The sequence below is a fragment of the Mauremys reevesii genome, linkage group 1 (assembly GCF_016161935.1).
Source record: "Mauremys reevesii isolate NIE-2019 linkage group 1, ASM1616193v1, whole genome shotgun sequence".
NCBI lineage: Eukaryota > Metazoa > Chordata > Testudines > Geoemydidae > Mauremys > Mauremys reevesii.
In genome coordinates this window covers 110,379,102-110,406,126 of record NC_052623.1, presented here as the reverse complement: position 1 = coordinate 110,406,126, position 27,025 = coordinate 110,379,102, and the positions used below count along the sequence as shown (strand labels likewise).

Sequence of the window (27,025 nt, the reverse complement as noted above, 5' to 3'; positions counted from 1 at the left end):
TTACACTGTCTACAACATTTTACACTGTCTACAAAATAATCAAACACTATATTCATATCAAGTGCAAAGAAATACATATTTCATTATAACACAGCCACTTTAATTCTGAGCCAAAAGACAGTGTTGTTTAATCAGTAATCACCAAATGTAAACAACAAAAACACTGCTGAAATAGAAACATAAAATGTACATAGGTACACACTGGTGTCTCACGTGCAGAAGTCCATATGCATAATTTTATCATAAATCAACTATGTTTTACACATTCTATTAAACCACAACTACAATCTGATTTTCCAGAGAGAGCAAAAAGCACAATTAAGTACTTTATGAAAATATCTACTATCTTTTGATAAACATATTGATTTAACATTTATGATTTAATCGTATCACTTAAAATATCGTATTTACATACTGATATCATAACAAAAATGCAGTAAAAACTCTTGAGTCATGAAACATGCATTTCTTTGTACTTGATAAGAGTCATGGACCAAATCCTGCATTATTTTAAATTCCTCTTTCGCCACTCTGCTGGTGCAAAGTGGACTTAGCGCAGGGTTTCTCAAACAGGGGTCGCTACTTGTGCAGGGAAAGCCCCTGGTGGGCCAGGCCGGTTTGTTTACCTGCCCTATCTGCAGGTCTGGCTGCTGCTTCTATCAGCTCCCAATGGCCCAGAGCAGTGATCTGCAGCCAGTGGGAGCCGCGATCAGCTGGACCTGCGGATGGGGCAGGGAAACAAACCGGCCTGGCCCACCAGGGGCTTTCCCTACACTAGCGGCAACCCCTGTTTGAGAAACCCTGACTTAGAGCAATTCTAAACGGGCAGCTGGGATTCCACTTGCATAAAGATTTAATTTTAAAAAAAGGGCTGAGAACCATAACATTTATAGTTTATTCAAACTGGAGAGGGTGGTATGTTCAGGAACATTGTGGACTTCTGCTATACCCCCATTAATTTCTATGAGTAAACCTTCAGCAGCACTGAACTCCTGGCAACATGCTTAGGTAATTGTTCAGTACCTGACTCTCAAGGAAGAGAATCAACCATACTGAACTACCAGTACCATTTCCTGCAGGACCTAACATTCCTCTGAGTTCTCCCATCCAACTACCAATTCTCCTCAATTTATGAGATCTGAATGGTATAGGTGTTTAAGGCTATCGGGAAGAAAGAATTGCTGAGGGCTCTGGAGAAGGTCGGCTAGAAGTTACACCAAGGGTTAAAGTATTCAATTAAAACAATGTGCCCAAAAGGTAAAAAAATTATGATTCCTGTTTCTTACTCAAAATAGTATTTCTAATATTCAAAGGTTGAAAGGTCCATTCCAGTTTAGTCCTACCCTGCTGGACTAGCCCTTGATAACTACACCAGCTTTAAATCATAAACCATTTTTTTGGGAATAAAATGAAAAGTTAGGATGGAGTTTGCAAAGATGCAAATAAGGTCTGTATAAAATGACAAAAAAAAAAAGGATTAACTGCAGGCTACTGACATTGGCCAATCAAAATTTAAACTTGATAGTTTTGACTAGAAAGATCAATAAACTATTGTGTTAATTCCACCTTTATTGAATTTATATTTTCAAGTTCAACTGTGTGGGGAATGATAATCCAAATAAATGAAAGTTTCCTTCTGTCATTATGTAGTAAGAACAGCCAAAGATTGTTTGTGCCATATATTTGTCCCAAATATTGCTAATAATCGCAAACTGCGTGTTGTGGGAGTAGTGTGTTTTGCTTAGTAAATATTCTGAAGTATTTTTTAAAAATAGATTTTTTTTTTGAAAAATGAAAATGATAATGTGAGGGTTAGAAATATTTACTAGTGGAATGTGATTACACAGTGTGGGGAGGGATAGCTCAGTGGTTTGAGCATTGGCCTGCTAAACCCAGGGTTGTGAGCTCAATTCCTGAGGGGGCCACTTAGGGATCTGGGGCAAAATCAGTACTTGGTCCTGCTAGCAAAGGCAGGGGGCTGGACTCAATGGCCTTTCAAGGTCCCTTCCAGCTCTAGGAGATTGGTATATCTCTAATTATTACCTTTAGTGGGCTGAAGGCCAGTAGGTTGTGCTACACTAAAGTGGATAGTTCAGTGGCCCTGGGGTACTTTTATTGAATTTGTCCCAGAATTTACTGGGTCTGATTCTGCTCCCACTAACGTCAATGGCAAAACTTCCATAGAATCATAGCAATGTAGGGCTGGAAGGGCCCATCATTTGAAATCTCAAAGGAATAGGAATAGTGTATATTTGTTTAGAGATTTTTTTATGGCTGTCGATTAATCGCTGTTAACTCATGCAATTAACTCAAAAAATTAATCACAATTAAAAAAACTAATCATGATTAATCACAGTTTTAATCACACTATTAAACAGTAGAATACCAATTGAAATTTATTAAATATTTTGGATGTTTTTCCACATTTTCATATAGATTGTATTCTGTGTTGTAATTGAAAAATATATATTATTTTTATTACAAATGTTTGCACTGTAAAAATGATAAACAAAAGAAATAGTATTTTTAAATTCACCTCATACAAGTACTGTAGTGCAATCTCTTTATCGTGAAAGAACAACTTACAAATGTAGATTTTTTTGTTACATAACTGCACTCAAAATCAAAACAATGTAAAACTTCAGAGCCAACAAGTCCACTCTGTCCTACTTCTTGTTCAGCCAATCGCTAAGACAAACAAGATTGTTTATGTTTATAGGAGATAATGCGGTCCTCTTCTTATTTAAAGTGTCACCAGAAAGTGAGAACAGACATTTGCATGGCACTTTTGTAGCTGGCACTGCAAGGTTTTTAGGTGCCAGATATGCTAAACATTCATATGGCCCTTCATGCTTTGGCCACCATTCCATAATGTGTTAATTACATTTGTGACTGAACAACTTGTGGCAGAATTGTGTGTCCCCTGCTCTGTTTTACCTGCATTCTGCCATATATTTCACGTTATAGGAGTCTCGGATGATGACCCAGCACATGTTGTTCATTTTAAGAACACTTTCACTGAAGATTCGACAAAACACAAAGAAGGTACCAATGTGAGATTTCTAAAGATAGCTACAGCACTTGACCCAAGGTTTAAGAATCTGAAGTGCCTTCCAAAATCTGAGAGGGACGAGGTGTGGAGCATGCTTTCAGAAGTCTTAAAAGAGCAACACTGTGATGCAGAAACTACAGAACCCGAACTACCAAAAAAGAAAATCAACCTTCTGCTGGTGGCATCTGAATATATGTTGTCTGCACTGCTTTGGATTGTTATCGAGCAGAACCCGTCATCATCATGGGCGCATGTCCCCTGGAACGGTGGTTGAAGAATGAAGGGACATATGAATCTTTAGCGCATCTGGCACGTAAATATCTTGCTACACTGGCTACAACAGTGCCATGAGAATGCCTGTTCTCACTTTCAGGAGACATTGTAAACAACATGTGGGCAGCATTATCTCGTGCAAATGTAAACAAACTTGTTTGTCTGAGTGATTTGCTGAAGTAGGACTGAGTGGACTGGCAGGCTCTAAAATTTTACATTGTGTTATTTATGAATGCAGATTTTTTGTACATAATTCTACATTTGTAAGTTCAACTTTCACAATAAAGAGATTGCACTATAGTACTTATATTAGGTGAATTGAAAAATATAATTTCTTTTGTATTTTACAGTGCAAAAACTTGCAGTCAAAAATAAATATAAAGTGACCACTATACACATTGTATTCTGTAAAAGCAGCAAAGAGTCCTGTGGCACCTTATAGACTAACAGACGTATTGGAGCATGAGCTTTCGTGGGTGAATACCACACGTCACATGCATCCGACGAAGTGGGTATTCACCCATGAAAACTCATGCTCCAATACGTCTGTTAGTCTATCAGGTGCCACAGGACTCTTTGCTGCTTTTACAGATCCAGACTAACACGGCTACCCCTCTGATATTGTATTCTGTGTTGTAACTGAATTTAATATATTTGAAAATGTAGAAAACATCCAAAAATATTTAAATAAATGGTATTCTATTATTGTTTAACAGTGCGATTAATTGTAATTAATTTTTTTAATCACGTGACAGCCCTAATTTTTTTTACTTGATATAGTGTGCTGACAACATTTCCTTTGCAGTAGGCAGCTACAGCTTGTTGCATGGCCGCACACTGCTCAAGTATGTATTTAAATTGAAAAGAAAGCCCTATCAAGGCAACAGCACAGAAAAATGATGTGAAAATGTCTTTTGTTAATAAGACTACACTTTTACAACTCACATTTCAGCAGTTAAGCTAAGTGCAGCAGTAGAAGTGCTTTGTATTGTATGCCAGCTTTAATAAAACAGCTCCTTTTTGTCCTAGTATAATTATCTCCAGTTCAACTTACCCAAATAACAAGCAAGCTTTCATAAAACGATCAACACTTTTCTAACAAATACTTTCCTTTCAACATGGAAGCTGCTGAATCAAGCACCAGCTCATGACCGGTTGATGTTGTTTACTCTTGAGTTTTATAAAACAGAAAATAAAGCATGAATGGATTCTATCCCTGGATCTCACTCATCTGCCTCTGTGATGCAGCCTGCACTATGTTATATTACTGATAGCTTGCAATAGCATAAGTGTTTATTCTGACCAGGCTCCAACGTTTTGGGGAATAAATTGTTCAGTGAGTAGGCTCTGGGTTTGTTGTTGTTGCTGGTTTTTAGTTATTAGAAAGCTCTCCAAACTCATGAGTTAAATTAAAAGCCAGAGAGAGATAGTCAAGTAAAAAAAATAAATTGCTCATTTTTGGGAGCTTACTAAGAACACAGATTTTTTTTTCTTAATATCTAATAGCAATGAGGATCTACATACTCAAACTGGGTGGCATGGTGCATTCTAGCAATAAGGTTAAGCAATTTAGGGGAGAGGGATAGCTCAGTGGTTTGAGTATTGGCCTCCTAAACCCAGGGTTGTGAGTTCAATCCTTGAGGGGGCCACTTAGGGATCTGGGGCAAAAATTAGTCCTGCCTAGTGAAGGCAGGGGGCTGGACTCAATGACCTTTCAAGGTCCCTTCCAGTTCTAGGAGATTGGTATATCTCCAATTATTACCTTTTAGTGCTTCCACCAATGTGCATGGGCTGAAATTGTGGAAAAGCAGCATCACGTGCCACATAACCTCAGCCATGCAGCACACAACACCATCCACAGCCTCAGAAACAACTCTGACCTCATAATAAAAAAGGCTGACAAAGGAGGTGCTGTCGTCATCATGAATAAGTTGAAATATGAATGCGAGGCTGCTAGGTAATTCTACGATACCACATTCTACAAGCCATTACCCTCTGATCCCACTGAGGGTTACCAAAAGAAACTATACCATCTGCTCAAGAAATTCCCTAAAGAAGCACAGGAACAAATCTACACAGACACACCTCTAGAGCCCCGACCAGAGGTATTCTGTCTGCTACCCAAGATCCATAAATCTGGGAATCCTGGACGCCCCATTGGCATCCTGACAGCAGGATTGTCTAGCTATGTAGACTCTCTCCTCAGGCCCTATGCTACGAGCACTCCCAGCTATCTTCGAGACACCACTGACTTCCTGAGGAAACTACAATCCATTGGTGATCTTCCAGAAAACACCATCCTAGCCACTATGGATGTAGAAGCCCTCTACACCAACATTCCACACAAAGATGGACTACAAGCCACCAGGAACAGTATCCCTGATAATGACACGGCAAACCTGGTGGCTGAACTTTGTGACTTTGTCCTCACACACAGCTATTCCAGATTTGGGGACAATTTATACCTTCAAGTCAGTGGCACTGCTATGGATATCCACACCAGGATTTCGACAATTTCCACCCCACCATCAACCTCAGCCTGGACCAGTCTACACAAGAGATCCACTTCCTGGACACTACAGTGCAAATAAGTGATGGTCACATAAACACCACCTTATACCAGAAACCTACTGACTGCTATACTTACCTACATGCCTCCAGCTTTCATCCAGACCACATCACATGATCCATTGTCTACAGCCAAGCTCTAAGATACAACCGCATTTGCTCCAATCCCTCAGACAGAGACAAACAATTACAGGATCTCTATCAAGCATTCTTAAAACTATAATCCATACCTGGGGAAGTGAAGAAACATATTGACAAAGCCAGAAGGGTACCCAGAAGTTACCTACTATAGGACAGGCCCAACAAAGAAAGTAACAGAAAGCCACTAGCCGTAACCTTCAGCCCCCAACTAAAACCTCTCCAGCGCATCATCAAGGATCTACAACCTATCCTGAAGGACAATCCCTCACTCTCTCAGACCTTGGGAGATAGGCCAGTCCTTGCTTACAGACAGCCCCCAAACCTGAAACAAATGCTCACCAGCCACTACACACCACACAACAAAACCACTAACTTATCCCTGTAACAAACCCCGTTGCCAACTCTGTCCGCATATCTATTCAAGTGACACCATCATAGGCCCTAACCACATCAGCCACACCATCAGGGGCTCATTCACTTGCACATCTACCAATATGATATGTGCCATCATGTGCCAGCAATGCCCCTCTGTCATGTACATTGGCCAAAGCGGACAGTCTCTACACAGAAGATTAAATGGACACAAATCAGACATTGAGAATTATAACATTCAAAAACCAGTCAGAACACTTCAATCTCCCTGGACACTCAATAACAAACTTAAAAGTGGCAATTCTTCAACAAAAAAAACTTCAAAAACAGACTCCAACGAGAAACTGCAGAACTGGAATTAATTTGCAAACTAGACACCATCAAATTAGGCTGAATAAAGACTGGGAGTGGATGGTCACTACAAAAACTAATTTTTCATACTAATTTCCCCCTACTGTTACTCACACCTTCTTGTCAATTGTTTGAAATGGGCCACCCTGTTTACATTGGCCTCATTAACACTACATAACTGATTTTTCCTCCCTTGGTTGGAAATAGCCCACTTCCACTTTAATTGAATTGTCTCATTAGCATTGACCCCTAACTGGGTAAGGCAAGTCCCATCTTTTCATTTACTGTGTATATATAACCTGCCTACCATTTTTTTCCCACTCCATGCATCTGATGAAGTGGGTTTTAGCCCATGAAATCTTATGCCCAAATAAATTTGTTAGTCTCTAAGGTGCCACAAGTACTCCTCATTGTTTTTCCTTTCTCTTGTGGTGTCATATAAGGGGAGAGGGGTTAGTTCAGATTTCCATCACTTTCTTCTAATTCTTCATAGTTCATTTGGATTATATATTTATCAATCAATCCGCTAGTGCTCTTCAGGGAATAACAGGCAAGAATGCTGGGGAGGACTTTGCTTTGACTTATTCATGAACTCCTACATCAAATAAATTTTCTATTCCAACACTGATTCATTTGAAGTAATCACTGCTGGCAACAGGACAGACTAAATTGGTTATACATGCACTCCCTACCTCTTGTGTGATTTTTTAGTGATGCAGTACAAGATGACTCCTTTTCTCAAGGCTTTGTTCACTGACATCATCCTGTATTACTAATCCTTCCTTTTCTTTTCTTTCTGCTTCCCCACACCCCCTTGCCTTTTAAAGATTCCTCCACTGTTGTAGCACAGAGGAGGACATCCATGACAACTGCTGATTGTATAAGCTTCCTCTTTTAGACAGTTATTTAAAGTTCAACTTTCATGATTAGTCAAACAAGTCAAAAAATGAAGAGAGGGATTATGTGGCATACATTACTCACTGATGATGGAGATGTGGATTCTTGCTTTTATGTCACCTACTGTGCTGGTTAACTCTTGTACTTACCAGGCCTTCACCTATAGCAAACTCACATTCTAACCTCATACTGTGGTTATTTCTTCCCTTCAGTCATGGACACCTCTCTCTCCATTCCCCATAGCTCACCACTCTTCGGGGTATGTGCATGGAGTGAAGGTCATTTATTTGCCACAGCACATCTTCCTTTCCAGTGCTTCTAAGCCACTGAGTCATTACTTCTCCTTAAATTCACCTTAAAAATGTTCTTATCCATGGAGCTTATTGTCTTAATCTCTCAAGTGTTTTGTGATTCTCTGGTCTGAAGGACATTGTATTGTATACTGTTGTATTTTTGCACAATTCACTTTTCAGCATGTTATATTAGCTTACAGCTGGGACATCCAAAATGTTTTAGAGATCACAAGTTTCCCTCTCTTTTACAGCAGAGATCCTGTTTTATAATTCCCTTTTTACATTCCTATCTTTCAAGGTTTCAGATTTGTTTTCAAATACCAAGATCATTGTTCTTAAATTGCAGGCATTTACTGCTGGCCAATTGCTTTTAAAATTCTCTTGTTCTAGCACTATTTCTGACTCCCCGTGGAGTTCAGCTCCACGGGCACCATGCAGTGCACTGTCTGACCGGACTACAATATATAATTACAGTTCCTCAGCATTTTCCCACCTTGACGCTTGAAGCTCCAAATAAAGTTGTGAAGGTTAGTGGCACACTCAGCTAACATACAACAGGTTTTAGATTAGAGGCTGTTTTAATAGAGATCCCTATGGTAAGGGTGCAGGGCATAACCCAGAAAGGCACTTACAACATTCAGGATGAAGCTGAGTTAAGAAATCTTTCTGGGGAAAGTGAAACTATTGAAATGTCTTTGTCTTTTGTCATGTTTCTACCTTTTGGTCTTTCTTATACAGGAGATCAGATCATATAATCTTCTTGCCTTATAACCTATTAATCTAGACCAGATGCTGTGCTTTGGTGGTAGCCATGCACAGACATTGGATGGGAGAATATGGACATTTTTATGTAATTGGAAAAGCTTTAAGCGATGAAGACTAATCTACAAAGTATGTACACTTAATTGAGCTCCCTCGCTCCCAACAAGAGTGCTTACTGATTTTTCTACACATATTAATGATCACAGCTAATGATGTTCTACTAAACTCAGTAAATCAGATTATTTCATTCCAAAGAATACATGTAATGTCTTACCCACACCAAAACATCAAAAGGATATATTTTTGCAAAGGATCTGGTGACTCCCACAATGGAAATTACTCCTCTTTCTTGTTTACGACCTAAACTGATATTTTAGTTATTGTATAAGTCACAAACCTGCCAGCCTTGTAATTTACACTGCTGAAGAACAAGACGACATTTCTCCTTGGCAGATAACTTCTTTTTCTCTCCCAGTGCTGTATCAGACAAGTTCTTATACCTGCAAAAATCAGCAAAGGGATAGTTGCACAAGCCGGTAGTTCACAGGTGTATCCTAAAGTTACAGAGTATTGTAAATGTTGTTTATTGCAATTGTCAGTTGCTATCTCAGATTCCACATAGCTCAGTGTTCTAAGCACTGAAATTGCAGCTAGTATTCCTGAGTTCAAATGCTAGACTAGAAAATGTCTCTGCAGCCTTTGTAAATCCATTTACTAGATCTGCTGAACTGTCTATGTGTACAAGTTTTAAACTGCTGAATGTACCCTCTTATCAGCTCCCAGTAATGATGTTGGATGCTAAAAGTAGCATTTACTTCTTGCATGTTCTTTTGGAGTTTCATCTAAAACCTACTGCAGTGGAAAAAACTCTGATTAATTTCAGTATGCTTTGGATCAGGTCCTGGGAGGGGAAATATTTTTCCAGCAAATCTCACATTAAAAGATGGATATTTAGTAAGAATTCATTTGGAAGTGACGTGGTTAAAAAGTGGCTGGGTTTTCTACCAATCCCAAATTAGTACATTTTTTCAACAATTTGAGGTTTTGAAAAACATGACTTATAGTCAGAGACTCAAGGAGCTCAATTTGTTTAGTTCATCCAAAAAATTGTCTGTACCTATTTTCAAATGATTCTCAGTCTATGAAGTTTTTATTTAGAGATAGCAAACTGAATTAGCTTGATTTTACATGTGGTACAGTACCTTGTTAAGCACATGTAAAAAAAATATTCTGTGTCAAAATGTAAAAAGACAACACATATCATTAACATATCAGATGCCTCCCATTCTGAATGCAGTGTAGTTGTATCAGTGTTGGTCCCAGGATATTAGAGGGAGACAAGGTGGGAGAGGTAATATCTTTTATTGGACCAAATTTTGTTGGTAAGTAAGCCTGTCTCTCTCACCAACAGAAGTTGGTTTAATAAAAGATATTACCTCCCCAAACCTTGTCTCTCTCCTATTGTGAACTGCAGGTCACATTATTGTCTAATACATATTGTAGTTAGCTTGGTATCCTCTAAAGACAAGTGTTTTTATTTCCTCCTGGACAGCAGAAAATCATATTTTATTTTGTCACACTCATTATAGAATAGCTGATAATACTGCACAAATATTGAATTGATGGTACAGGTTTATATACGGATGCAATTTAATTTACTCAGAAACATCAAAACCTATCCAGACTTTGACTCTGTGGAAATATAACCTGGGAAGCTTCTGCAGTCACAGAGGTTATTCCCTGTACACAGGAAGGTCTTCCCCCATAACAGCAGCCTGAGTCCAGCCTTATGCAGACACACATACCTGACCCAACTGATTAACATACCATACAGCCATCAGGCGTGGGAGAATGACCTTGAGGGATCTCATGAGCATGCTCAGTGCTCCTCTGACATCCTAACTTGGGGAAGAGGAGGAAGGATATTCAGCCAGCCAAGGAAAATATCTTTTAAAAGGGCTGGGATGCCCAAAAATCTTTGATGGCTCCAAAACAAAGCTATCACCCAGATAAATTTAAGGGATCCACTGGATCAAAACCAGCCACCACTAAAAAGGTAATTAGGAGGTAAGAGTTCTCTTCAGCTGGAGGCACCATGACCCTTCCTGATATTTTTCCTGAGGAAACAGGTTAGACCATTGGTAGCAGAGTTACTCTCTTTATCTCCCACACCCTCTCCCCCACCTCCCACTTGCCCCCATCGATGAATCTGGATGGGATTTCCCTAAATATATGTTTGTTTTATCAGTGGGTTTAGCTCTGTGCCCCCTGAGTGCACAGCTCCGTGATTCCCAAGCACAAAGAATGAGCAAAGTGTTTTGTTTCTTGCAAAGCAAGCTGATCAGTCCGGACCAGAGAGCAGCCACCATCCATGGCACTCTGGGATTATTGCAACTCCTCTCAGTCCCCGGAGTCCTCATACCACTTTTGCTATTATTTGTGAACAGAGCTCTTCCTTGCAGGCGGTGGTTTTGTTTGTTTGTTATGGACGCTTGACACTGTTACAGCAGTTTCAGGAAGCTTGTAAATATGGGGAACTCATTCCACTAAGCTCTTCGCAGATAAACACATCATCTTATCGTTTTCTCCCTCACTTCCCCCTAAGTGCACAATTGACAAGATCCAAAATGATGATAATCTTGGGATGGAATATTCCTCTGGATGTATGTTACAGCACAGTAATCTAAAGTAATATTCTCAAAAGCAACGCACTATTCTATTTACATAGAACTCGCACACAGACTGTATCTGTAATTGTAGCTCTACACACAGTAAGTCTTCACTCATTTGAAGTCTTCACAGACTTGCTTTCAATGGCACCACTTATGGAATAAGGTACCAGTCAACAGGAGCAAGAGTGGCAGAATCTGGCCCTTACACTGCAACAGAAAAAACACACAAAATGGAGCACATGGGACATAAAAATGAGGAATCCCAGCTCAAGAGCTTAAACACACTGATTAGACTTGCTTGAGCTATGTCCACGAACATTTAAAAGTCTTCTACAAAAGAACAATTCTTTGTGCCACTTTCCCCACCACTTCCTTCTCTTTTAGAGCTAAGATTAGAACTGAAGTGATGAAGTTGTCAGTTTTCTCTGTTATAGCCACACATATTAATACAATCCCAAGGTTTCAATTATATATATAAAAAATCTTGCTTCAAAGCAATTCTCTAGTCTAGATCATTTCCTTGTGGTGATTTAAATAAGGAAACTCCAGCATGGCATGCAGTTGCTACGTGGTAACTAAGTTAAGTGATGTATTTTTAAATAACCAAACAGTTGTGAGGGGATTGGGAGGAGAACAAAGCTGCCACTCTAATTCTTCAAGCTGCCATTTCATTCTCTCTTCTTTTTTGTTTTAATATATTCTGTTTGCCAATTTAGCATGGCATTGTTCTATTGCTTCTATTCAAAAGATAAATCATTGCAGAAAAACAATCAAAATGAATTTGTTTCTCATGTTTACATTTAATAGCGTTTAAAAAGAATGAATTACCATCATAAAACAAGAAAAGCAGGTAGCGCTGCATTGCTGAATTCCAGCGCTCCCTTCCCTGGGCACACTCTTTCTCCCACAGCTAGTATTGATCTGGACATCCAAGTGACTGAGGACAGATGCAGGGATGGATTTTAAGCATCAGACTGCAATGTCAGTAAAATTTAATATTGGAGGGGGCACTATCTGCCCTATCTCTCTACACCAGACATTTAGATGGGTCCAGTGTGGGATTTACAAGGCATCGATCATATATCCCATAACTGAGGGTAGAATCCCCACTGCCTATGCCAAGGATTCAGCTTGCTCTGCTGAATCCTCTCATCTCCCCCCCTTCACCCCCACCAAGGGACAGAAGTTATCAAAGATTCTGATCTGCCAGAGCAACATGTCTTCTTTTTGGCCCGAGACCTGAGATCCACCAGCAAAATCCAATGTCTTGTATTTTCTGGTTGCTAGCCCGTCAACCTTTTATCCACTCTGGACACCGGAGGTGCCAGTGAATAGTTTGCTTGCATCCCCACCCAACATGGCCTGGTATCTCATGCTTACTTAATCTAAACCCTACCTAATACAATGCTTTATGTTCTGAAGCCAAAGTCTGTCCTAGCACCTGACAAGTCACTCCATCGTCCCGGAAAAACTCAGGCCTATTGTACCATATGTCCCTGTTCTTCATCACCAAACCACTGGTTTTCATAAAGAATCTGGTAATCTTATGGATCACATTCTTGTATGCTCTCTCCATGCAGGCTTGCTTGACAGCAGCCTGCCAAACTTACCTTGCAAGCATCTCCAATTAAACCAGTCTTCTATTTGGCTATGATTGTATAAACAATTCCACATCTCTATGAATCCTAATTCTTAAACTGAATCCCTAGCATATTCCAAGGTTATTCTCACCAAGGAATTAGGTGGTTGAATGGTTGTGTGAAGAAAGATCCAGTGGGATTGCATCTCTCTGGCTGGCCAATGGTAATAAGACACTCAGAAGGAGGAGGGGCCTATCCCTGTATACACTCCACTTTATTCTAAAGGTGTCTGGCAGCTTGCAGATCTAATAAAGTTTCCTATTCATTAAATCAGTGGATGGCAGTAGATTGCTATATCATATATCTGGATTACTTCTTTAGTTTGTTTGTTTAACTAGCACATTCTTCACAGTCAACATACTATTTTACTGTCAGACATGAGCAAGATATGGTCTTTGTTTGTAAAACTTTTCAATGTGCACTCAGACCTCGGGAGTCTTGTTTATTTGTTTATTAATTTATTTTGAAAGATGGGAGGGCCAGATAGGATTTGTATTGGAAAACCTATCATGGACTACCTGGCATTTCTCAGTGACTTTTCTACTGTGAAGAGAATCTCTTTGCTAGACCTGTCCTTTTAAAGGAAAAGTATAGAAAAGATGTTTGGAAAAATCAGGAGGTAATAGAGATCTTGTAAAAATAGCTCCCAATAAGAAACAGGAGGGAACCTTCGTGAAGTTTAATCATATAAATAAAAAAAATCACTGGGTCCTGATGTTATTCATCCAAGGATGTTAAAGGAATTAACCATCTAATTTTTGAAAATTTATGGAGAACTGGGGCAGAAAATGCAAATGTAGTATACCAATTTCCCAGAAAAGGAAAGAACAATTATTCTGCCAATTAGTTTCTAGTAAATCTAACATCAATCCCTAATTATATTGATGGAATAAATATTTAAATAAATTAAAAGAAAAAAAATAAAGATCTTGGGGCTTAATAGTTCTATGAGAAAAAAGCATCATGAATTCAAAAAGAACAAATCATACCAGGTAAACTCAATTGCTTTGTTATTGTTCTTTTGTTTGGTTGGTTTTTGATAGAATTACAAAAATATTAGATGAAGGGAATACAAGTGATGAAATACATTTTGTTTTGAGACTGTTTCATGAAAACTTAAAGAAATAGTTAATTTGTTTTGGAGATGCATACACGTACATGAATTGCAATCTGCCCAATAGACTGGAAACAAAGAGTAATAACAAATGACAATATAATAAAGCTTTGAAGGGAGATACCTTTGGTAGTGGTGCTAGGCCAGGGATCAGCAACCTTTGGCATGCACCTGTCAGGGAAATCTGCTGGTGGGCCGGGCCGGTTTGTTTACCTGCCGCGTCCGCAGGTTCGGCCGATCGCGGCTCCCACTGGCCGCAGTTCGCTGTTTCAGGGCAATGGGGGATGCGGGAAGCAGCATGGGCCAAGGGATGTGCCAGTGGGGCTTCAATTGGCCGAACCTGGCAGAACAAACTTCCCATCTATGACCCTTGTCTTGCATTGGACCCTTGGACCCTTGTCCATTCCTGAATCCACTAGGAGCTCAGGGGCCTATGAAATTGACTAGACTGAAATAGTCTTCCAAGGGAAATAGTCACTTGGGACATTTTAATCTAAACTGGATGAAAAGTAAAAAATATAGCAAATAATTACACAATAAAATAATCATGCACTGGTGTAGGGGTGAGCTCATGGCCTTTTCCATCTCTAATTTTTATAATTTTATATTAGGCTTCACCATCAGCAACCATCACAAGACATCTGAATTTCAATCTCTGGAGAGAAAAATAACTAAGAAGTGTGTCTTAATACTAGAGCATCTATTCATGCACTTCATGTAATTAAGCAAGGGTTTCCTCATCTCAGACAATGTGGCAGCAGAATAATAAATGGAATTCTAAATTATATTTTCAGCTCTTGGGATTAGTCAATTCAGCTTTGCAAATAAAAATGAATTCATAACATCTGCTAAAAATTTGCATTACAATACTTTCACAGTCCTTTTACTTAAAGCTGACATTCCCATTTCATCTTGATAATGCAATATAAATTATTATATTTATTAAAGAGATTGGCAAAAATGACACATAAAATCAGAAAGGTCCTAGCATAAAACATACATACAATCAGGTGGGCAAATAAAAATCAATGATTTTTTGAAAAAAAAAATCAGATTTTTTTTTAAATCAGATTTTTTTCATTGATGGTGATTTACATTTTAATAAGTTTTTCTTTTAAAAAATAAACCTGTTTAAAATGAAATCTGAATTTAATACAAAAGTGTTAAGGCCTAAATTTATTATAATCTCTTAAAACATGTACATAAAAAATAAATATGCTGAATGGACCAGCCTCTCTCAAAAACTCTCAATTAAGGCTACTCTTCTACATAAAGAAAGAATCATGGGGAAAACATAACTTTTGAGATCAAGCTTTATAAATATGGCTTTATAAAAATGTCCTGTACTAAGGGCTTGATCTCGTGTGTGATGCGGGGGGCAGTGCTACTGGCAGGGGCGGCTCTAGGATTTCCGCCACCCCAAGCACGGTGGCACGCTGCTGGGGGCGCTCTAGCAGTCGCCGGTCCCGCGGCTCCGGTGGATCTCCCGCAGACGTGTCTGTGGAGGGTCCGCTGGCCCCGCGGTTCCGGTGGACCTCCCACAAGCGTGCCTGCGGATGCTCTACCGGAGCCGCGGTCCCAGCGGCCCCTCCTCAGGCACGTCTGCGGGAGGTCCGCCGGAGCCGCCTGCCGCCCTCCCGCTGGGACGCCGCCCCAAGCGCGCACTTGGCGCGCTGGGGTCTGGAGCCGGCCCTGGCTACTGGGTACAAGAGACTGACAAAGTCATCAGAGGCATGGGACCTAATCGCTGAGTGCAAGAGACACCATCACATGTAGCTCATCAGGATCATCCACTGAGCCCACCTGAGCTTCATGTAGCTTCTCCCTACCTGAGCTCTGATTGGCTCATTTCTCAAATTACAAATATTTATGACTCCAGCCACCATGGAAACTTACTCTCCAGATCATGGAAGAACACTGATCTGCCCAGGACCTACCAGCCCTTGCTTCTGGATGGTTCTGGGCACTTCAAGTAAACGGCCTTGCTCTGTCTCCTGGCATGTGTACACAGACAGCAATACAAACAAACAGAAAATCTCAACTGCTTCCCTCTCTCTCTAATCAAATAAAATACTGCAAAGCAAAATGAAGGTGGGTTACAGGAGCAGATAAGGCTGGGGAGTTCTGTAACAAGGGAGAAGGAGCAGAGTGTGCAAGCAGAAAGGAGCAGGACTAGTGTCAAAGCAGGACACCGTGGGAAGAAAGGACAACACTGTTCAGAGTGTAGCCTCTAAGGTTAATTTCAACACCTGGGAACTGGAGGAAAAAACTGCCATGACTGCAGGTCATTAAAAAAAAAAAAGTTCCAATCTGGGAATATGTTCAAGAAATTCCTGTTTTGTGTGTTTAATTAAATTCCAGTTACCATCCTAATGCAGCTTGACACAAATCATGAGCAACAAGTTAATTATCTAGTAAATAAACAATATCATGGACCATTTTCTAACATGCTAAAATGTGCAATTAATAAGAATCTGAAAATATTAATTGTTTAAATAAATGATATAGTTATAGTGTACTCTCCTAGGTAGGAAAAAAATGTACCAAGTTTAGGGTAAAGGCTCTATTTAGTTGTAAATCTACATTTTTAATGGTTATATCACCTGTAAGAATACACCTTTCTTTAGAAAATAACTGAAGTACAAATGGAAAAGTTGATTAAAATCCATGATTTAAATCTAGCCTTTCTACTTGGGGATTTAAATATGATTTTAATCACTTTTATTTAAATTAATCCACCCTGCAACCAGCCCTATTCCATAAGAACTCACCTGTAGCTCTGTAAACATTGAGATTTAACCACAGATAGATGGATCTTTCCTTTAGCTTACCCTCGCTGGTGCATGTGCACACCCCACACAGGAGACATATCAGTGAAGAAGCAGCAGAATGCTGCATTACTACACAGAATACACAGAATGTAGAGCAAATTTAGGATTCCTGTCAGTCCACTAGACTTGATATTGTATAGTATGGAGCTGATGTGAAGTGGTGTGTAAAAAGACTTACCACACTATTCTCTGCTCCACAATTATATTTCTCAAGCAGGCAAGGAACCCAGAAACACACATTGTGTATTCATTCTAAACTGTGCATGGAACCCTCTCCTTCATTACTGTATGCTGCCTCATAACAACACACAATGGGTAAAAGACAGGCCTGACTTAGGACCAGAATCTGCAGCTCTGACTCTTGTTGAGTAGCACCTCACTCTGTGAGTGAACACACTGGTTTCAATTGTACTACTTGAGGAGATAGATACTACTCCATGTGAGTAAGTGGACCACAATCTGGCCCTTTATAATAGGAGATATACCAATCTCCTAGAACTGGAAGGGACCTTGAAAGGTCATCAAGTCCAGCCCCCCTGCCTTCACTAGCAGGACCTATTTTTGCCCCAGATCCCTAAGTGGCCTCCTCAAGGATTGAACTCACAACCCTGGGTTTAGCAGGCCAATGCTCAAACCACTGAGCTCCCTTGAGCTATCAGTTGTTATTTATTATACTGTGCCACAGAAGAATCAGGGCTTGATCTGAGCAGACACTATGCCATCCTGATACTTATCTGTCCCTCTGATCAGCTCTTTTCTGACCATCCATGTACATTTCCCCAGCCAGGACAGGCCTCGTGGAGCTCAGTAGCTGTCAGAGTAAGCACTGCCTAGTCAATTTGGCAGTCTGAGGCAGGCACTACTTTGAACTGTGTGTGTATCAAAAGCAGAAAGCAAAAGCACTGAGAGGGAGGGAGGCCTTGACCTTGACAGAAAATATTGTTTCTTAGGATTGAGCCTTGTGTTCAGTCTGGGCTGAGTTCCCTTTTCTTCTCTGCTTTTATTGTTCTCCACTGCTCGGTCCATTTTGCTCTAATGGTTTGTATCTCAGCCTCTAGTGCTGCAAGGCTGACTGGCCCATAAGCACAGAAATGCTGATAATCTCTCCAATGCAACTGGTGGCTCAGGTAACAAGGAGTTCAGGGCAATAAGGAGATCCTTTTTAAGCCCTTCTGAGACCCTGAGAGCAAAGAAGGCTCTTCTTGAAGTCTATCTGTAGCTCTCTCCAGACAGGGCTTCTCTTTATGCACTTCAGTAACATTGGAGGGAGGGTTTGTAAGAACATAAGAAAGGCCCTAGTGGGTCAGACCAAAGGTCGATCTAGCCCAGTATCCTTCCACCGACAGTGGCCAGTGCCAGGTGCCCCAGAGGGAATGAACAGAACAGGTAATCAAGTGATCCATCTCCTGTCACCCATTCCCAGCTTCTGGCAAACTGAGGCTAGGGACACCATCCCTGTCCATCAGGGCTAATAGCCATTGATGGACCTATCCTTCATGATAAGGATGCTTGAAATTCCAGGTTCACTAAGATTACTCTACCTGTGAAAGCTAGAAGAGTATTTATAGCTTATGCAGTCTGTACACACCCCAGTATTTTCCACTGGGCATTGCCTGAGACCTCTGTTCAAACAATGAGCCAGATTCTGCTCTTGGTTACATTGGTGTATGACAGGAGTAATTCAGCTGAAATTGATGGAGTTAAACTGGTGTAAGACACAGAAGAGTAAGGCCTAGTGAGTCCTGTCCCTGTAAGTAAATGGAACCTGCACATTCAAATGTGTATCAGGTTTCTATATTCACTTTCAATTGTCACTAACAGCACCTGTCTCACTCACATCCCTATCATTCAGTCAGACTGGGAATCAGGCCCTAGACAGCCTCCGCTAGTATCTGCTTCTTCTGGTGGAGGATATCAGGATGTCAGAAACTTCAGGAGGTGGTGTAGGAGAGAGCAAACATCTGTTTGTGTTAAGGGGACAGGAAAGAAAAGCCTAGCATTTGCAGTACCAGAGAGGCATGAAAGGGGAGGAGAGACTGAGAAGTGGAATGGCCTTGGAAAGGGTTGCAGTTATATGTATGTAGTATCGAGTCACATGTTGGGAAAGTACTAGCAGTCAAGCTGGGAGTAAACCAGCGTATTTTGTTCTGGCCACGGGGAAATACAGATATATTGACTTAATCAATGACCGAACAATTGTTCTTTTAAAGCTACGTTATTTAAGTAAATTAGTCTATTCTTGTCAAAATTTGCTCCTTAACCAGGCAATTCTGTTGTCTTACATATTTGTATTGCATAAACTAATGTACAATGGATTTATTTCTTTAAAATGTTTTTTCTCTCAGCTGGTCTGTGTTTTTATTAATTTAAGAGGTTTATTTGTTTAACAGGAATTTGCTTAGAAGCATTTTAATGTGTACAGATTTGTATAGATAGTAGTGGCTGATAATAATTTCTTTTAACAGGTTTATTCCTATGTCAGACATTTAAAGAAGCTTCTTACTACCATGTATAATTCTCTGAGCATTTGTCTTTGTCATTATGTGCTACCCATAAATTATGAGGTAGTTAAGAATCATTATCTTGGTAGAAACATAAGGGGGCTGAAATCTTTTAACTTTGTTAGTTGCTAGTTTCTGACAGAATTTGGGCAGCTTTTTGGGATATGAGTGAAGAACTTTTGATTAATTTGCCTTAGTAAACTAATCTAATTTAAATCTATTTTTTCTAATCTAGGTATTCATACGGCACCTATTATGATGCTATCTTGGTGCTGTATCCTCCTGTTTGGAAACAGCATGAGTTTTAAAATTCATGCACGCACAAAATGCGTGAAAATTATAAGGATACAGCAGGATAACAAAAAGTTATTTATTCCTTTAATAAATATTTGGTTAACCCTGAGAGATGGAAAAGTCAATTTCTAGTGGATATATATGGGAATTGGGCCAGGATGTCAGTCCAGAGATACCAAGGTTGGCACTTAATAACTCTGTAACTGGAATTAACTTTTTAAAGTTTTCAGAGAAATTGTATTTAAAAGGAGAAAAACCTCTAGAACACAGGTTACCAGGGCAGTTGAAAAGCGGCTGGAAACCTAATAGGATGCCAATGGCATGATGGGATTGAGAAACATGTATCATGTGATGCTGAACCTGCCCCCCATGAGGCACCTGCAAAACCTTCCCAAAACATCCTGCAGCCAGCTGCACAGTGGGATAGCTACAAGGAGCATAGTGTGGACATGCAACAGTAGTTTAATTACACCAGTGGCTGTACATCAACATAATTTAAATCGATTTAACTTTGTAGTGTAGACATAGCTTTAATGTAATCTGATGACATGATAGTCTTCTGATTACACTATTTACGCATGTGAACCTCCCTCATCACACATCAACTCCTTCCTTCCCTGCAAGCATTGTGATTGGGGATGTGACAAATATTTATAATGAAACCAAAGCAGACAAAATAAGAGCCCATATTCAGGCCTTTTGGGAAAATATTTATTTGGGTTGCATACACCTAGTTACCATATTTATTTAATTTGGGGGGTTATACAGGAGTAAGAGAGAATGTGGGAGACAGCTAAATTAAAGGCCTTCCCAGAGGATAAAAACCAGATCCTGAGGTTATTTTAATCTAAGAAGTATTGTATGTTTAACTGACTTTTTAAGTGTGCTCATAGGAGTTACAGGGCCAGAAACCAACCTCTGCTACTGTCTCTTGGCATTGCTCCATTGGCACAAAGGAGTGCACCCAGGGATTTCCCTTGGCCTGACCAAATTTTTGAGTGGTGTAAATCCGCCACCACTTTCCATCTCACATCCTAGTGTGGGGGCATATCAGGAAAAACAGAGTGCACTCAGTTGTGGAGATTCCTGTCTGGGTAATAGTTAGAGGGCTCTAACAAGCCACTGATAATTCAGAATAGCTCAAAGATTGCTCTGAATTATGCCAGAGTCAAACTGGTTCCTGGTGCCACACAGATTGGGTGGGGGAAGCACAAAGATGGCATACGGCCGACTTTGCCACCAATTCAAGTCCTGCAAGAAGCACAGTTTGGGTGAAGCTGACGACTGGGGCCATACTAATGCAAGTACTGTGCCAAAATCAAATAAATATAGACTTCCATTGGATCTGTCTCAGGGGCTAGAGATTTTCTCCCCAGAAAAACTGAGTATTCTCAGTTTCTATTTCTATTCTATTTCTCAGTTTGCTCTGTATGAGTTTTTTTTTCTCTTTAATGTACATTGGTACCCAGTGATCCCATGACTATACATTGACAATATGCACCTTCTCTGTGAGACCTCCCAACTCTAAATTGTTTTCCCCTTTCACTAAGGAAGGCATTTTGGTAGAGTTTGGTGCTTCCTGAAACTTCCTTGTCTAGTTACAAAGAAATACTTTCACTTCCAGACTCGCTCAGTTTTAGCTTTGCACATGGCATCCAGAGTCGAGGTAAATTTGTCTTTGTCACATTTTTAATTTGTATTTGCAGTGTCCTCAAAATGACAGTTTCAACATTTTTGACTTGCTCTATCTTTTCTGCTGACTCAGCACTGATCTCATGAAAAAATGTACATGGAAGGTATATTTCAAGAGAAGAATGCTTACTTTATTTTGTCAAACAAAAATGATTCTAATATCAACACTAATGAGAACCACAATTCAGTTTCTAAATCTGTCACACCATATTACATAATAGGCCAAATCTAGACTTGGTGTAACTTCATTTTCTTGAATGGAACAATGCCAATTTACACCAGTTTCTCTCATAAGGATTAATGGCATCTCAGGCACTAGTCCATGAGCAGTTATTTTTTAGTGTTATACACTAGGGCTAAAATAGGCCAGCCAATCTGATCACCTGTCACTTTGTAGGTGTACTTACTACATAATTCTTACTAATGTCCTGCCTAACCTGTTCATTAGTGTCTGCAGACTGTTCTGCAGTTTCCTTTCTTCATAGAAAGTTTGGGGTATATTTAGATCAACATTTCCTGCTAACACAAAGCTAGCTTCTCCACTTTTTGCACTCTCAATATATAGTTTAAAAATACTCTCATAATTTCTTTCTGAGGAAAAGGAGAGAGGAAAAAAGAAAGAACTGTTTGTGAGAGATTAACAGTCAGATCCCTGACTGCTCTTCTGGAAGGTGATCAGATACCACAGCAATGAGGGCTGTGGATGAACCTGAACAGAACTGCAGATTTTAAATTCAGTGAAGTATGACTTCTACGGGGAACTTCAAAATTGCAGTCAGATTAAAAACATCACACTGTAATTAAAATAGTCATTGTATGTATTCCCCTCTACCTATTGCCATGATTATCATAAGAACCTATTATTGTGACATTTTAGCCTCATCACAATATTTGCAATAAGAACTGATTAGTTTTGTCATCTTTTTAAATTGTCCTTAAGAATGAAATAATCAAAATGTTAACTCCTCTTGAATGGGTTTTTTTTTTGTAATAATCAGCTTTCTGAAGCTCCAACCAGTGACAAAATCTTCTCCACTTTTGCAGGTATTTCTGGTAGAATCTTTCCTACTATTTAGTAATATCTGTTGTACCTTTCCAGAACAGGTTGACTCTAACCCCATGAACCATCAGGGAGCCACGCCTTGAGATAGAGGATGCTCAGATTGGGATGACTGTCATTCTGGGAGAGGAGTTGAGCAGTGATTGGAAGATTCAACGCTGGACAAAGAGCTAGGTGAAGCAGGTAAGGAAACCACATCTGCCTCGAACATGTCGGTGCTATTAGGATAACTCTGGACTTATCCTGTCTGATTTTGTGTACCATTCTGAGAATGAAAGATGCTGGGGGAAACACACATAAAACAGCATCTTCATCCAAGTGTGGAGGAAGGCATCCCCCAAGGAATTGTGACCTAGATCCCCCTTTGAACAGAATAGATGGCCTTTTTTGTTCATAGCTGGGGTGGAGAGATCCACTTCCAGAAACCCCCAAGTCTGAAATATGCTGAGAAGAACATGGGAATCCAACTCCCATTTGTAGTCTTGGGAAAAACACCTGCTGAAAGCATTGTCTGTGACATTTTACCTGCCCAGGAGATACATTGCTGAGATTCCTATGCAATGTTTTATGCACTAGTTCCATACTATAATTGCTTTAGCTCAGAGGGAGAGGGATCTTGCTCCTCCCCTGCCAATTGATATAGAATTTGCAGGGCACGTTGTCTCTCATGAGTTTGATAGACCTGTGTCTGATGAAAGGCAGAAAATGGAGACAGGCATTTCTGACCTCTCTACGCTCCAACAGGTTCATATGGAGGATGATTTCTTGGGATGACCACCTGCCCTGTACCATGAGAGAACCAAGGTGCACCCTCCATCCTAACAAAGATTCATCCATGGGTATAGTTGTTAGGCTCTGGTTCCAGGCAGTCAGGTCTAGTGGTTGGAGAGGTGGTCGAAGTCAAACAGAGGATCAGGAACAGGCTGGGGGCTGTGCTGAAACTGGGGTTTGGGAAAAGACCTTGGGTCAGAACCGAGTCAGAATTCATAGGCAAGTCCATAAGTGTCATAATCAGAGTCCAGATGCGGGCCAAAGTTGAAGCAGGATTATCCAAATCTGTAGATAAACCAAAATCAATATTGTAGTCGGAGTCCAGATGCAGGCCAAGGGTTGGAGCCAGGTTGGAGTCAGTCCAAGGGTCTGGGGGTCAGGAGGTGGATGAAGGGCTGGAGTTGGTCAGTAGCAGTCATGGCTGCTAAGTGAGCAGCACTGGGCTGGCTGCAAGTTTGCCTCACAACAGTTATCATTGGTGTTGGTTGGAGGAAGGGAACACCCTCTCCTACATTGTGATGAGCCTTTCAACAGTCTAGAGAGAGTGTTTTTCCTGTTAAGGAACTGACACGTGTTTGTCTAGGTCGTGCCTTTTTGGTGAGTAAACTGATCTGAATCACCCCTAGAACCAGTGAAGGCATAATCTCACATGTTCTGTCACAAAAGTGCAAGCCATTGTGGTATTCTATGCAAACAACTTCAGTCCACCAAACAGGAGATCCTCTACATATTCTGGAAAACCAGGATGCCCTGTGCAGATATGTGCAGCACCAAGAGCTGCCAGAAGAGATATTCTGGCTATGAACTGCCCCTCAGTAATGGTAGCTTGAAATTGTTCCATTTGGTCTGGAAGAAGGTGCTGAATAAAGGAAACATATTCTGCACAATTTGTAAAGTTTTATTTGGCCATCAGCACCGGGTAATTTGCAATGAGGAATTGTACAGAGACCAATAAGTAAGAGTTTCTACCCAGAACGTCCCTTCTAGTCTCTGTCATACAGGGTGGACTTGTACCACTATTGTTTGGGTGAGAAAATAGGGTGAGAAAAGAGGAACTCCAAGTCCTTGGTGGGAACATAATACTTTTTATCAGTTCTCTTACTTGTAGATGTTACTGTAGCCAGGTTTGCCAAATGGTTTTCGCAGGTTCCAGCAGAGCCTCACTGATAGGAAGGGCAACTCTGGAGGGTGTCACAGAGTGAAGAATATCCAACAGTTTATGTTGAGAGTCTTTAATCTCCTCAAGAGGCTTCTGTAGGAAGTCCGCCACCCTTTAATAAGGTTTTGAAACTGCCAAAGATCACCAGCCGTAGATGGAGGAGGAGGCATTACTACCTCATAAGGTGATAAGGACAAGATTGTTGTTTGAGGAGTATCTTCTTTGTCTGCCCTATCCTCCTGATCCTTGAACATTTCCTCCTGTTGCTGAAGAGAAGAAACTTGAATGCCCCTGTCATCCCAATGAGAGAAGGGTGTGGCCCTGGAGAACTGTCAGCAATACGCTGCCCATGGATCCCAATATGGCCATTAAGGACCATATGGGGGAGGGGATGGCATCCAGGTTTGCTCCCACCAAGACTGATGAGGTTCCCACACATATTCCGTGTCTCTTTGAGAAAGGAGGTTTCTGCATGGGTACACAGAAGAATACTGGACAGACATTGATAATACTGAAGGTAGGTCTCCATCACCTCTTTTTGCCTCTAATGGGGGAGTTCCAACCGAAAGGGGAGGTGATGGTACCAGGAGTGTATAAGTGTCCGGAGACTGAGTGGTTCTTGTTACCGAGAGAGTTGGTACCTGCGAGCAATGGAGATTGTGGTTCAACAGTCACCAATAAGTTCTTTAGGTACCTAAAGTCTTGTGGTACTGAGTGGAGTTAAGTCGTGGTACTGGTAGCACAGTATGTTTGTCCCTGCAGGACAGTCCTGAGGATTTTGAGTGCTTCGCAGACAGTGCTGACATAGATGAAGGCTAGTCTTACACAGTACCAAAGAGCTCAGTGAGGTCCTGGGAAAATGGTTAAGTCCGACAGTACCGGTCTTTTATGTTTGCTCATACCATCTCCGCAAGATGGTACTGGAGTCTTCTCAGTGCTATGCTTACTCTTAGAAGAGCTATGGGATTTTCATGGCTTACTGGTACCGGAGGAGCCCTTTGCCTTTACAGTACTGAGCCTCGAGGATAAAGTCTCTGAGGCCACTGACCTGGTTGGAGAGTGAGGTCTTTTTGAGGTGGATTTTTCAGAAGGTAGTAAGAGTGCCTTTTCTTAAGATCTTTAGAGGAAGTTTCTGAGGAAGTATTTCCCTTTAGAGGAAGTCTCCTTTGTAGGAGAATGTTGCACCGAGGTTGAAGAGGTGCTGGAGAACCTTGGAGATGGATATACAGGGAGGTTCTTCTGACCTGACTCTGATGTAGGGCAAAGGGAGCGCTCTATCATTAACAGTTGTACCTTGATTTCCCAGTTCTTCCGTGCCCTGGATTTGAGGGCTAATTAGAAGTTACACTTCTGTGAGACATGCAACTTCCTGGGCAGCAAATGCACATAGATGGGTATCCGTTGCTGACTAGGATAGCTTCTTTACACAAGAGGTAACATTTAAACCCTGGTGAACCCCTCACAGACAAGTTTTCCCCAAAAGACATAAAACAGTCTCTCAAATAACCAGTAGCTAAATAACTACTACTACTAACTAAGTAGCTAACCTAAAATAAACTAAGTTAGATCTAAGTCAGCAAGCAGCCCAGGTACAATGTGGACATGCTAAGCTCTGCCCCAGGCTTAGAGAAGGAACTGAGGGCATTCACCCACGCAGCCTGATGTAGCATAAGTGTAGGGCATGAGGATATCAGCAGTGCATGCGTGGGCTGAATGGATACTGCTAATGAAGATCTCCCATTAAAGGCACATTGCACATATGAAGTGAAGCACCCATAGGGACACTATTCGAAGAACTGATTCTTCTCAACTAAGATCACCTGAGGGTAGTCTCTTGAAAAAGGGGACTGCAATTTTATAAAAGGGAGACTGTCCCACAGGCTATTTTTGAGTAAAGAGACCAGAAGCAGAAATAGTCAAGAATGGGTAGGAGGAAGAGGAGAACTCTGGAACTGTGAAAAGACACTGACCAAATCCCAAAGGACTCTTGGAGTAGTGAAGAAACAGAGGCAGAGATTTCTTAACTTTGGCACCCAGAAAGATAATGGAACAAATAACAAACCATCAGTTTGTAAGCAGCTAGAAGATAATGTGATAAGTAGCAGTCAACATGGATTTGTCAAGAACAATTCACATCAAACCAACCTAATATCCTTCTTTGATGGGATAGCAAGCATTGTGGATGTGGGGGTTAGGGAAAGCAATAGATGTGATATACCTTGACTTCAGTAAGGCATTTGATACTGTCTCACATGACCTTGTCATAAACAAAGTAAGGAAATATAGCCTAGACTAACCCACAAGGTGAGTGCATAACTGTTAGGAAAACCGTACTCAGAGAGTAGTTATCAAGGGCTCACATCAGGCTGGAAGGGCATAGTGAGTGGGGTCCTGCAGGGATCTGCCTTGGATCCGGTTCTATTCAATATCACGATCTGCATAATGGCATTCAGAGAACACTTGTAAAGTTTACAGATAATAGGAGGGGTTGCAAGCACTTTGTTGTCCGGGATTAGAATTCAAAATGAACTTGACAAACTGAAGAAATGGTCTGAAATAAGCAGGATGAAGTTCAAGAAGGA

At 40.6% G+C, this 27,025-nt stretch overlaps 1 protein-coding gene across 2 annotated transcripts in view; it reads right to left on the bottom strand.

The window, feature by feature from the left end:
* Positions 1 to 27,025, bottom strand: part of MYO16 (myosin XVI) — a 575,450-nt gene that overhangs the window by 75,116 nt on the left and 473,309 nt on the right. For both annotated transcript variants that reach the window (XM_039547002.1, XM_039546990.1), the window contains one exon: positions 9,107 to 9,209. In XM_039547002.1, the coding sequence (XP_039402936.1) occupies positions 9,107 to 9,209 (103 nt within the window). The remainder of the gene's footprint in view (positions 1 to 9,106; positions 9,210 to 27,025) is intronic.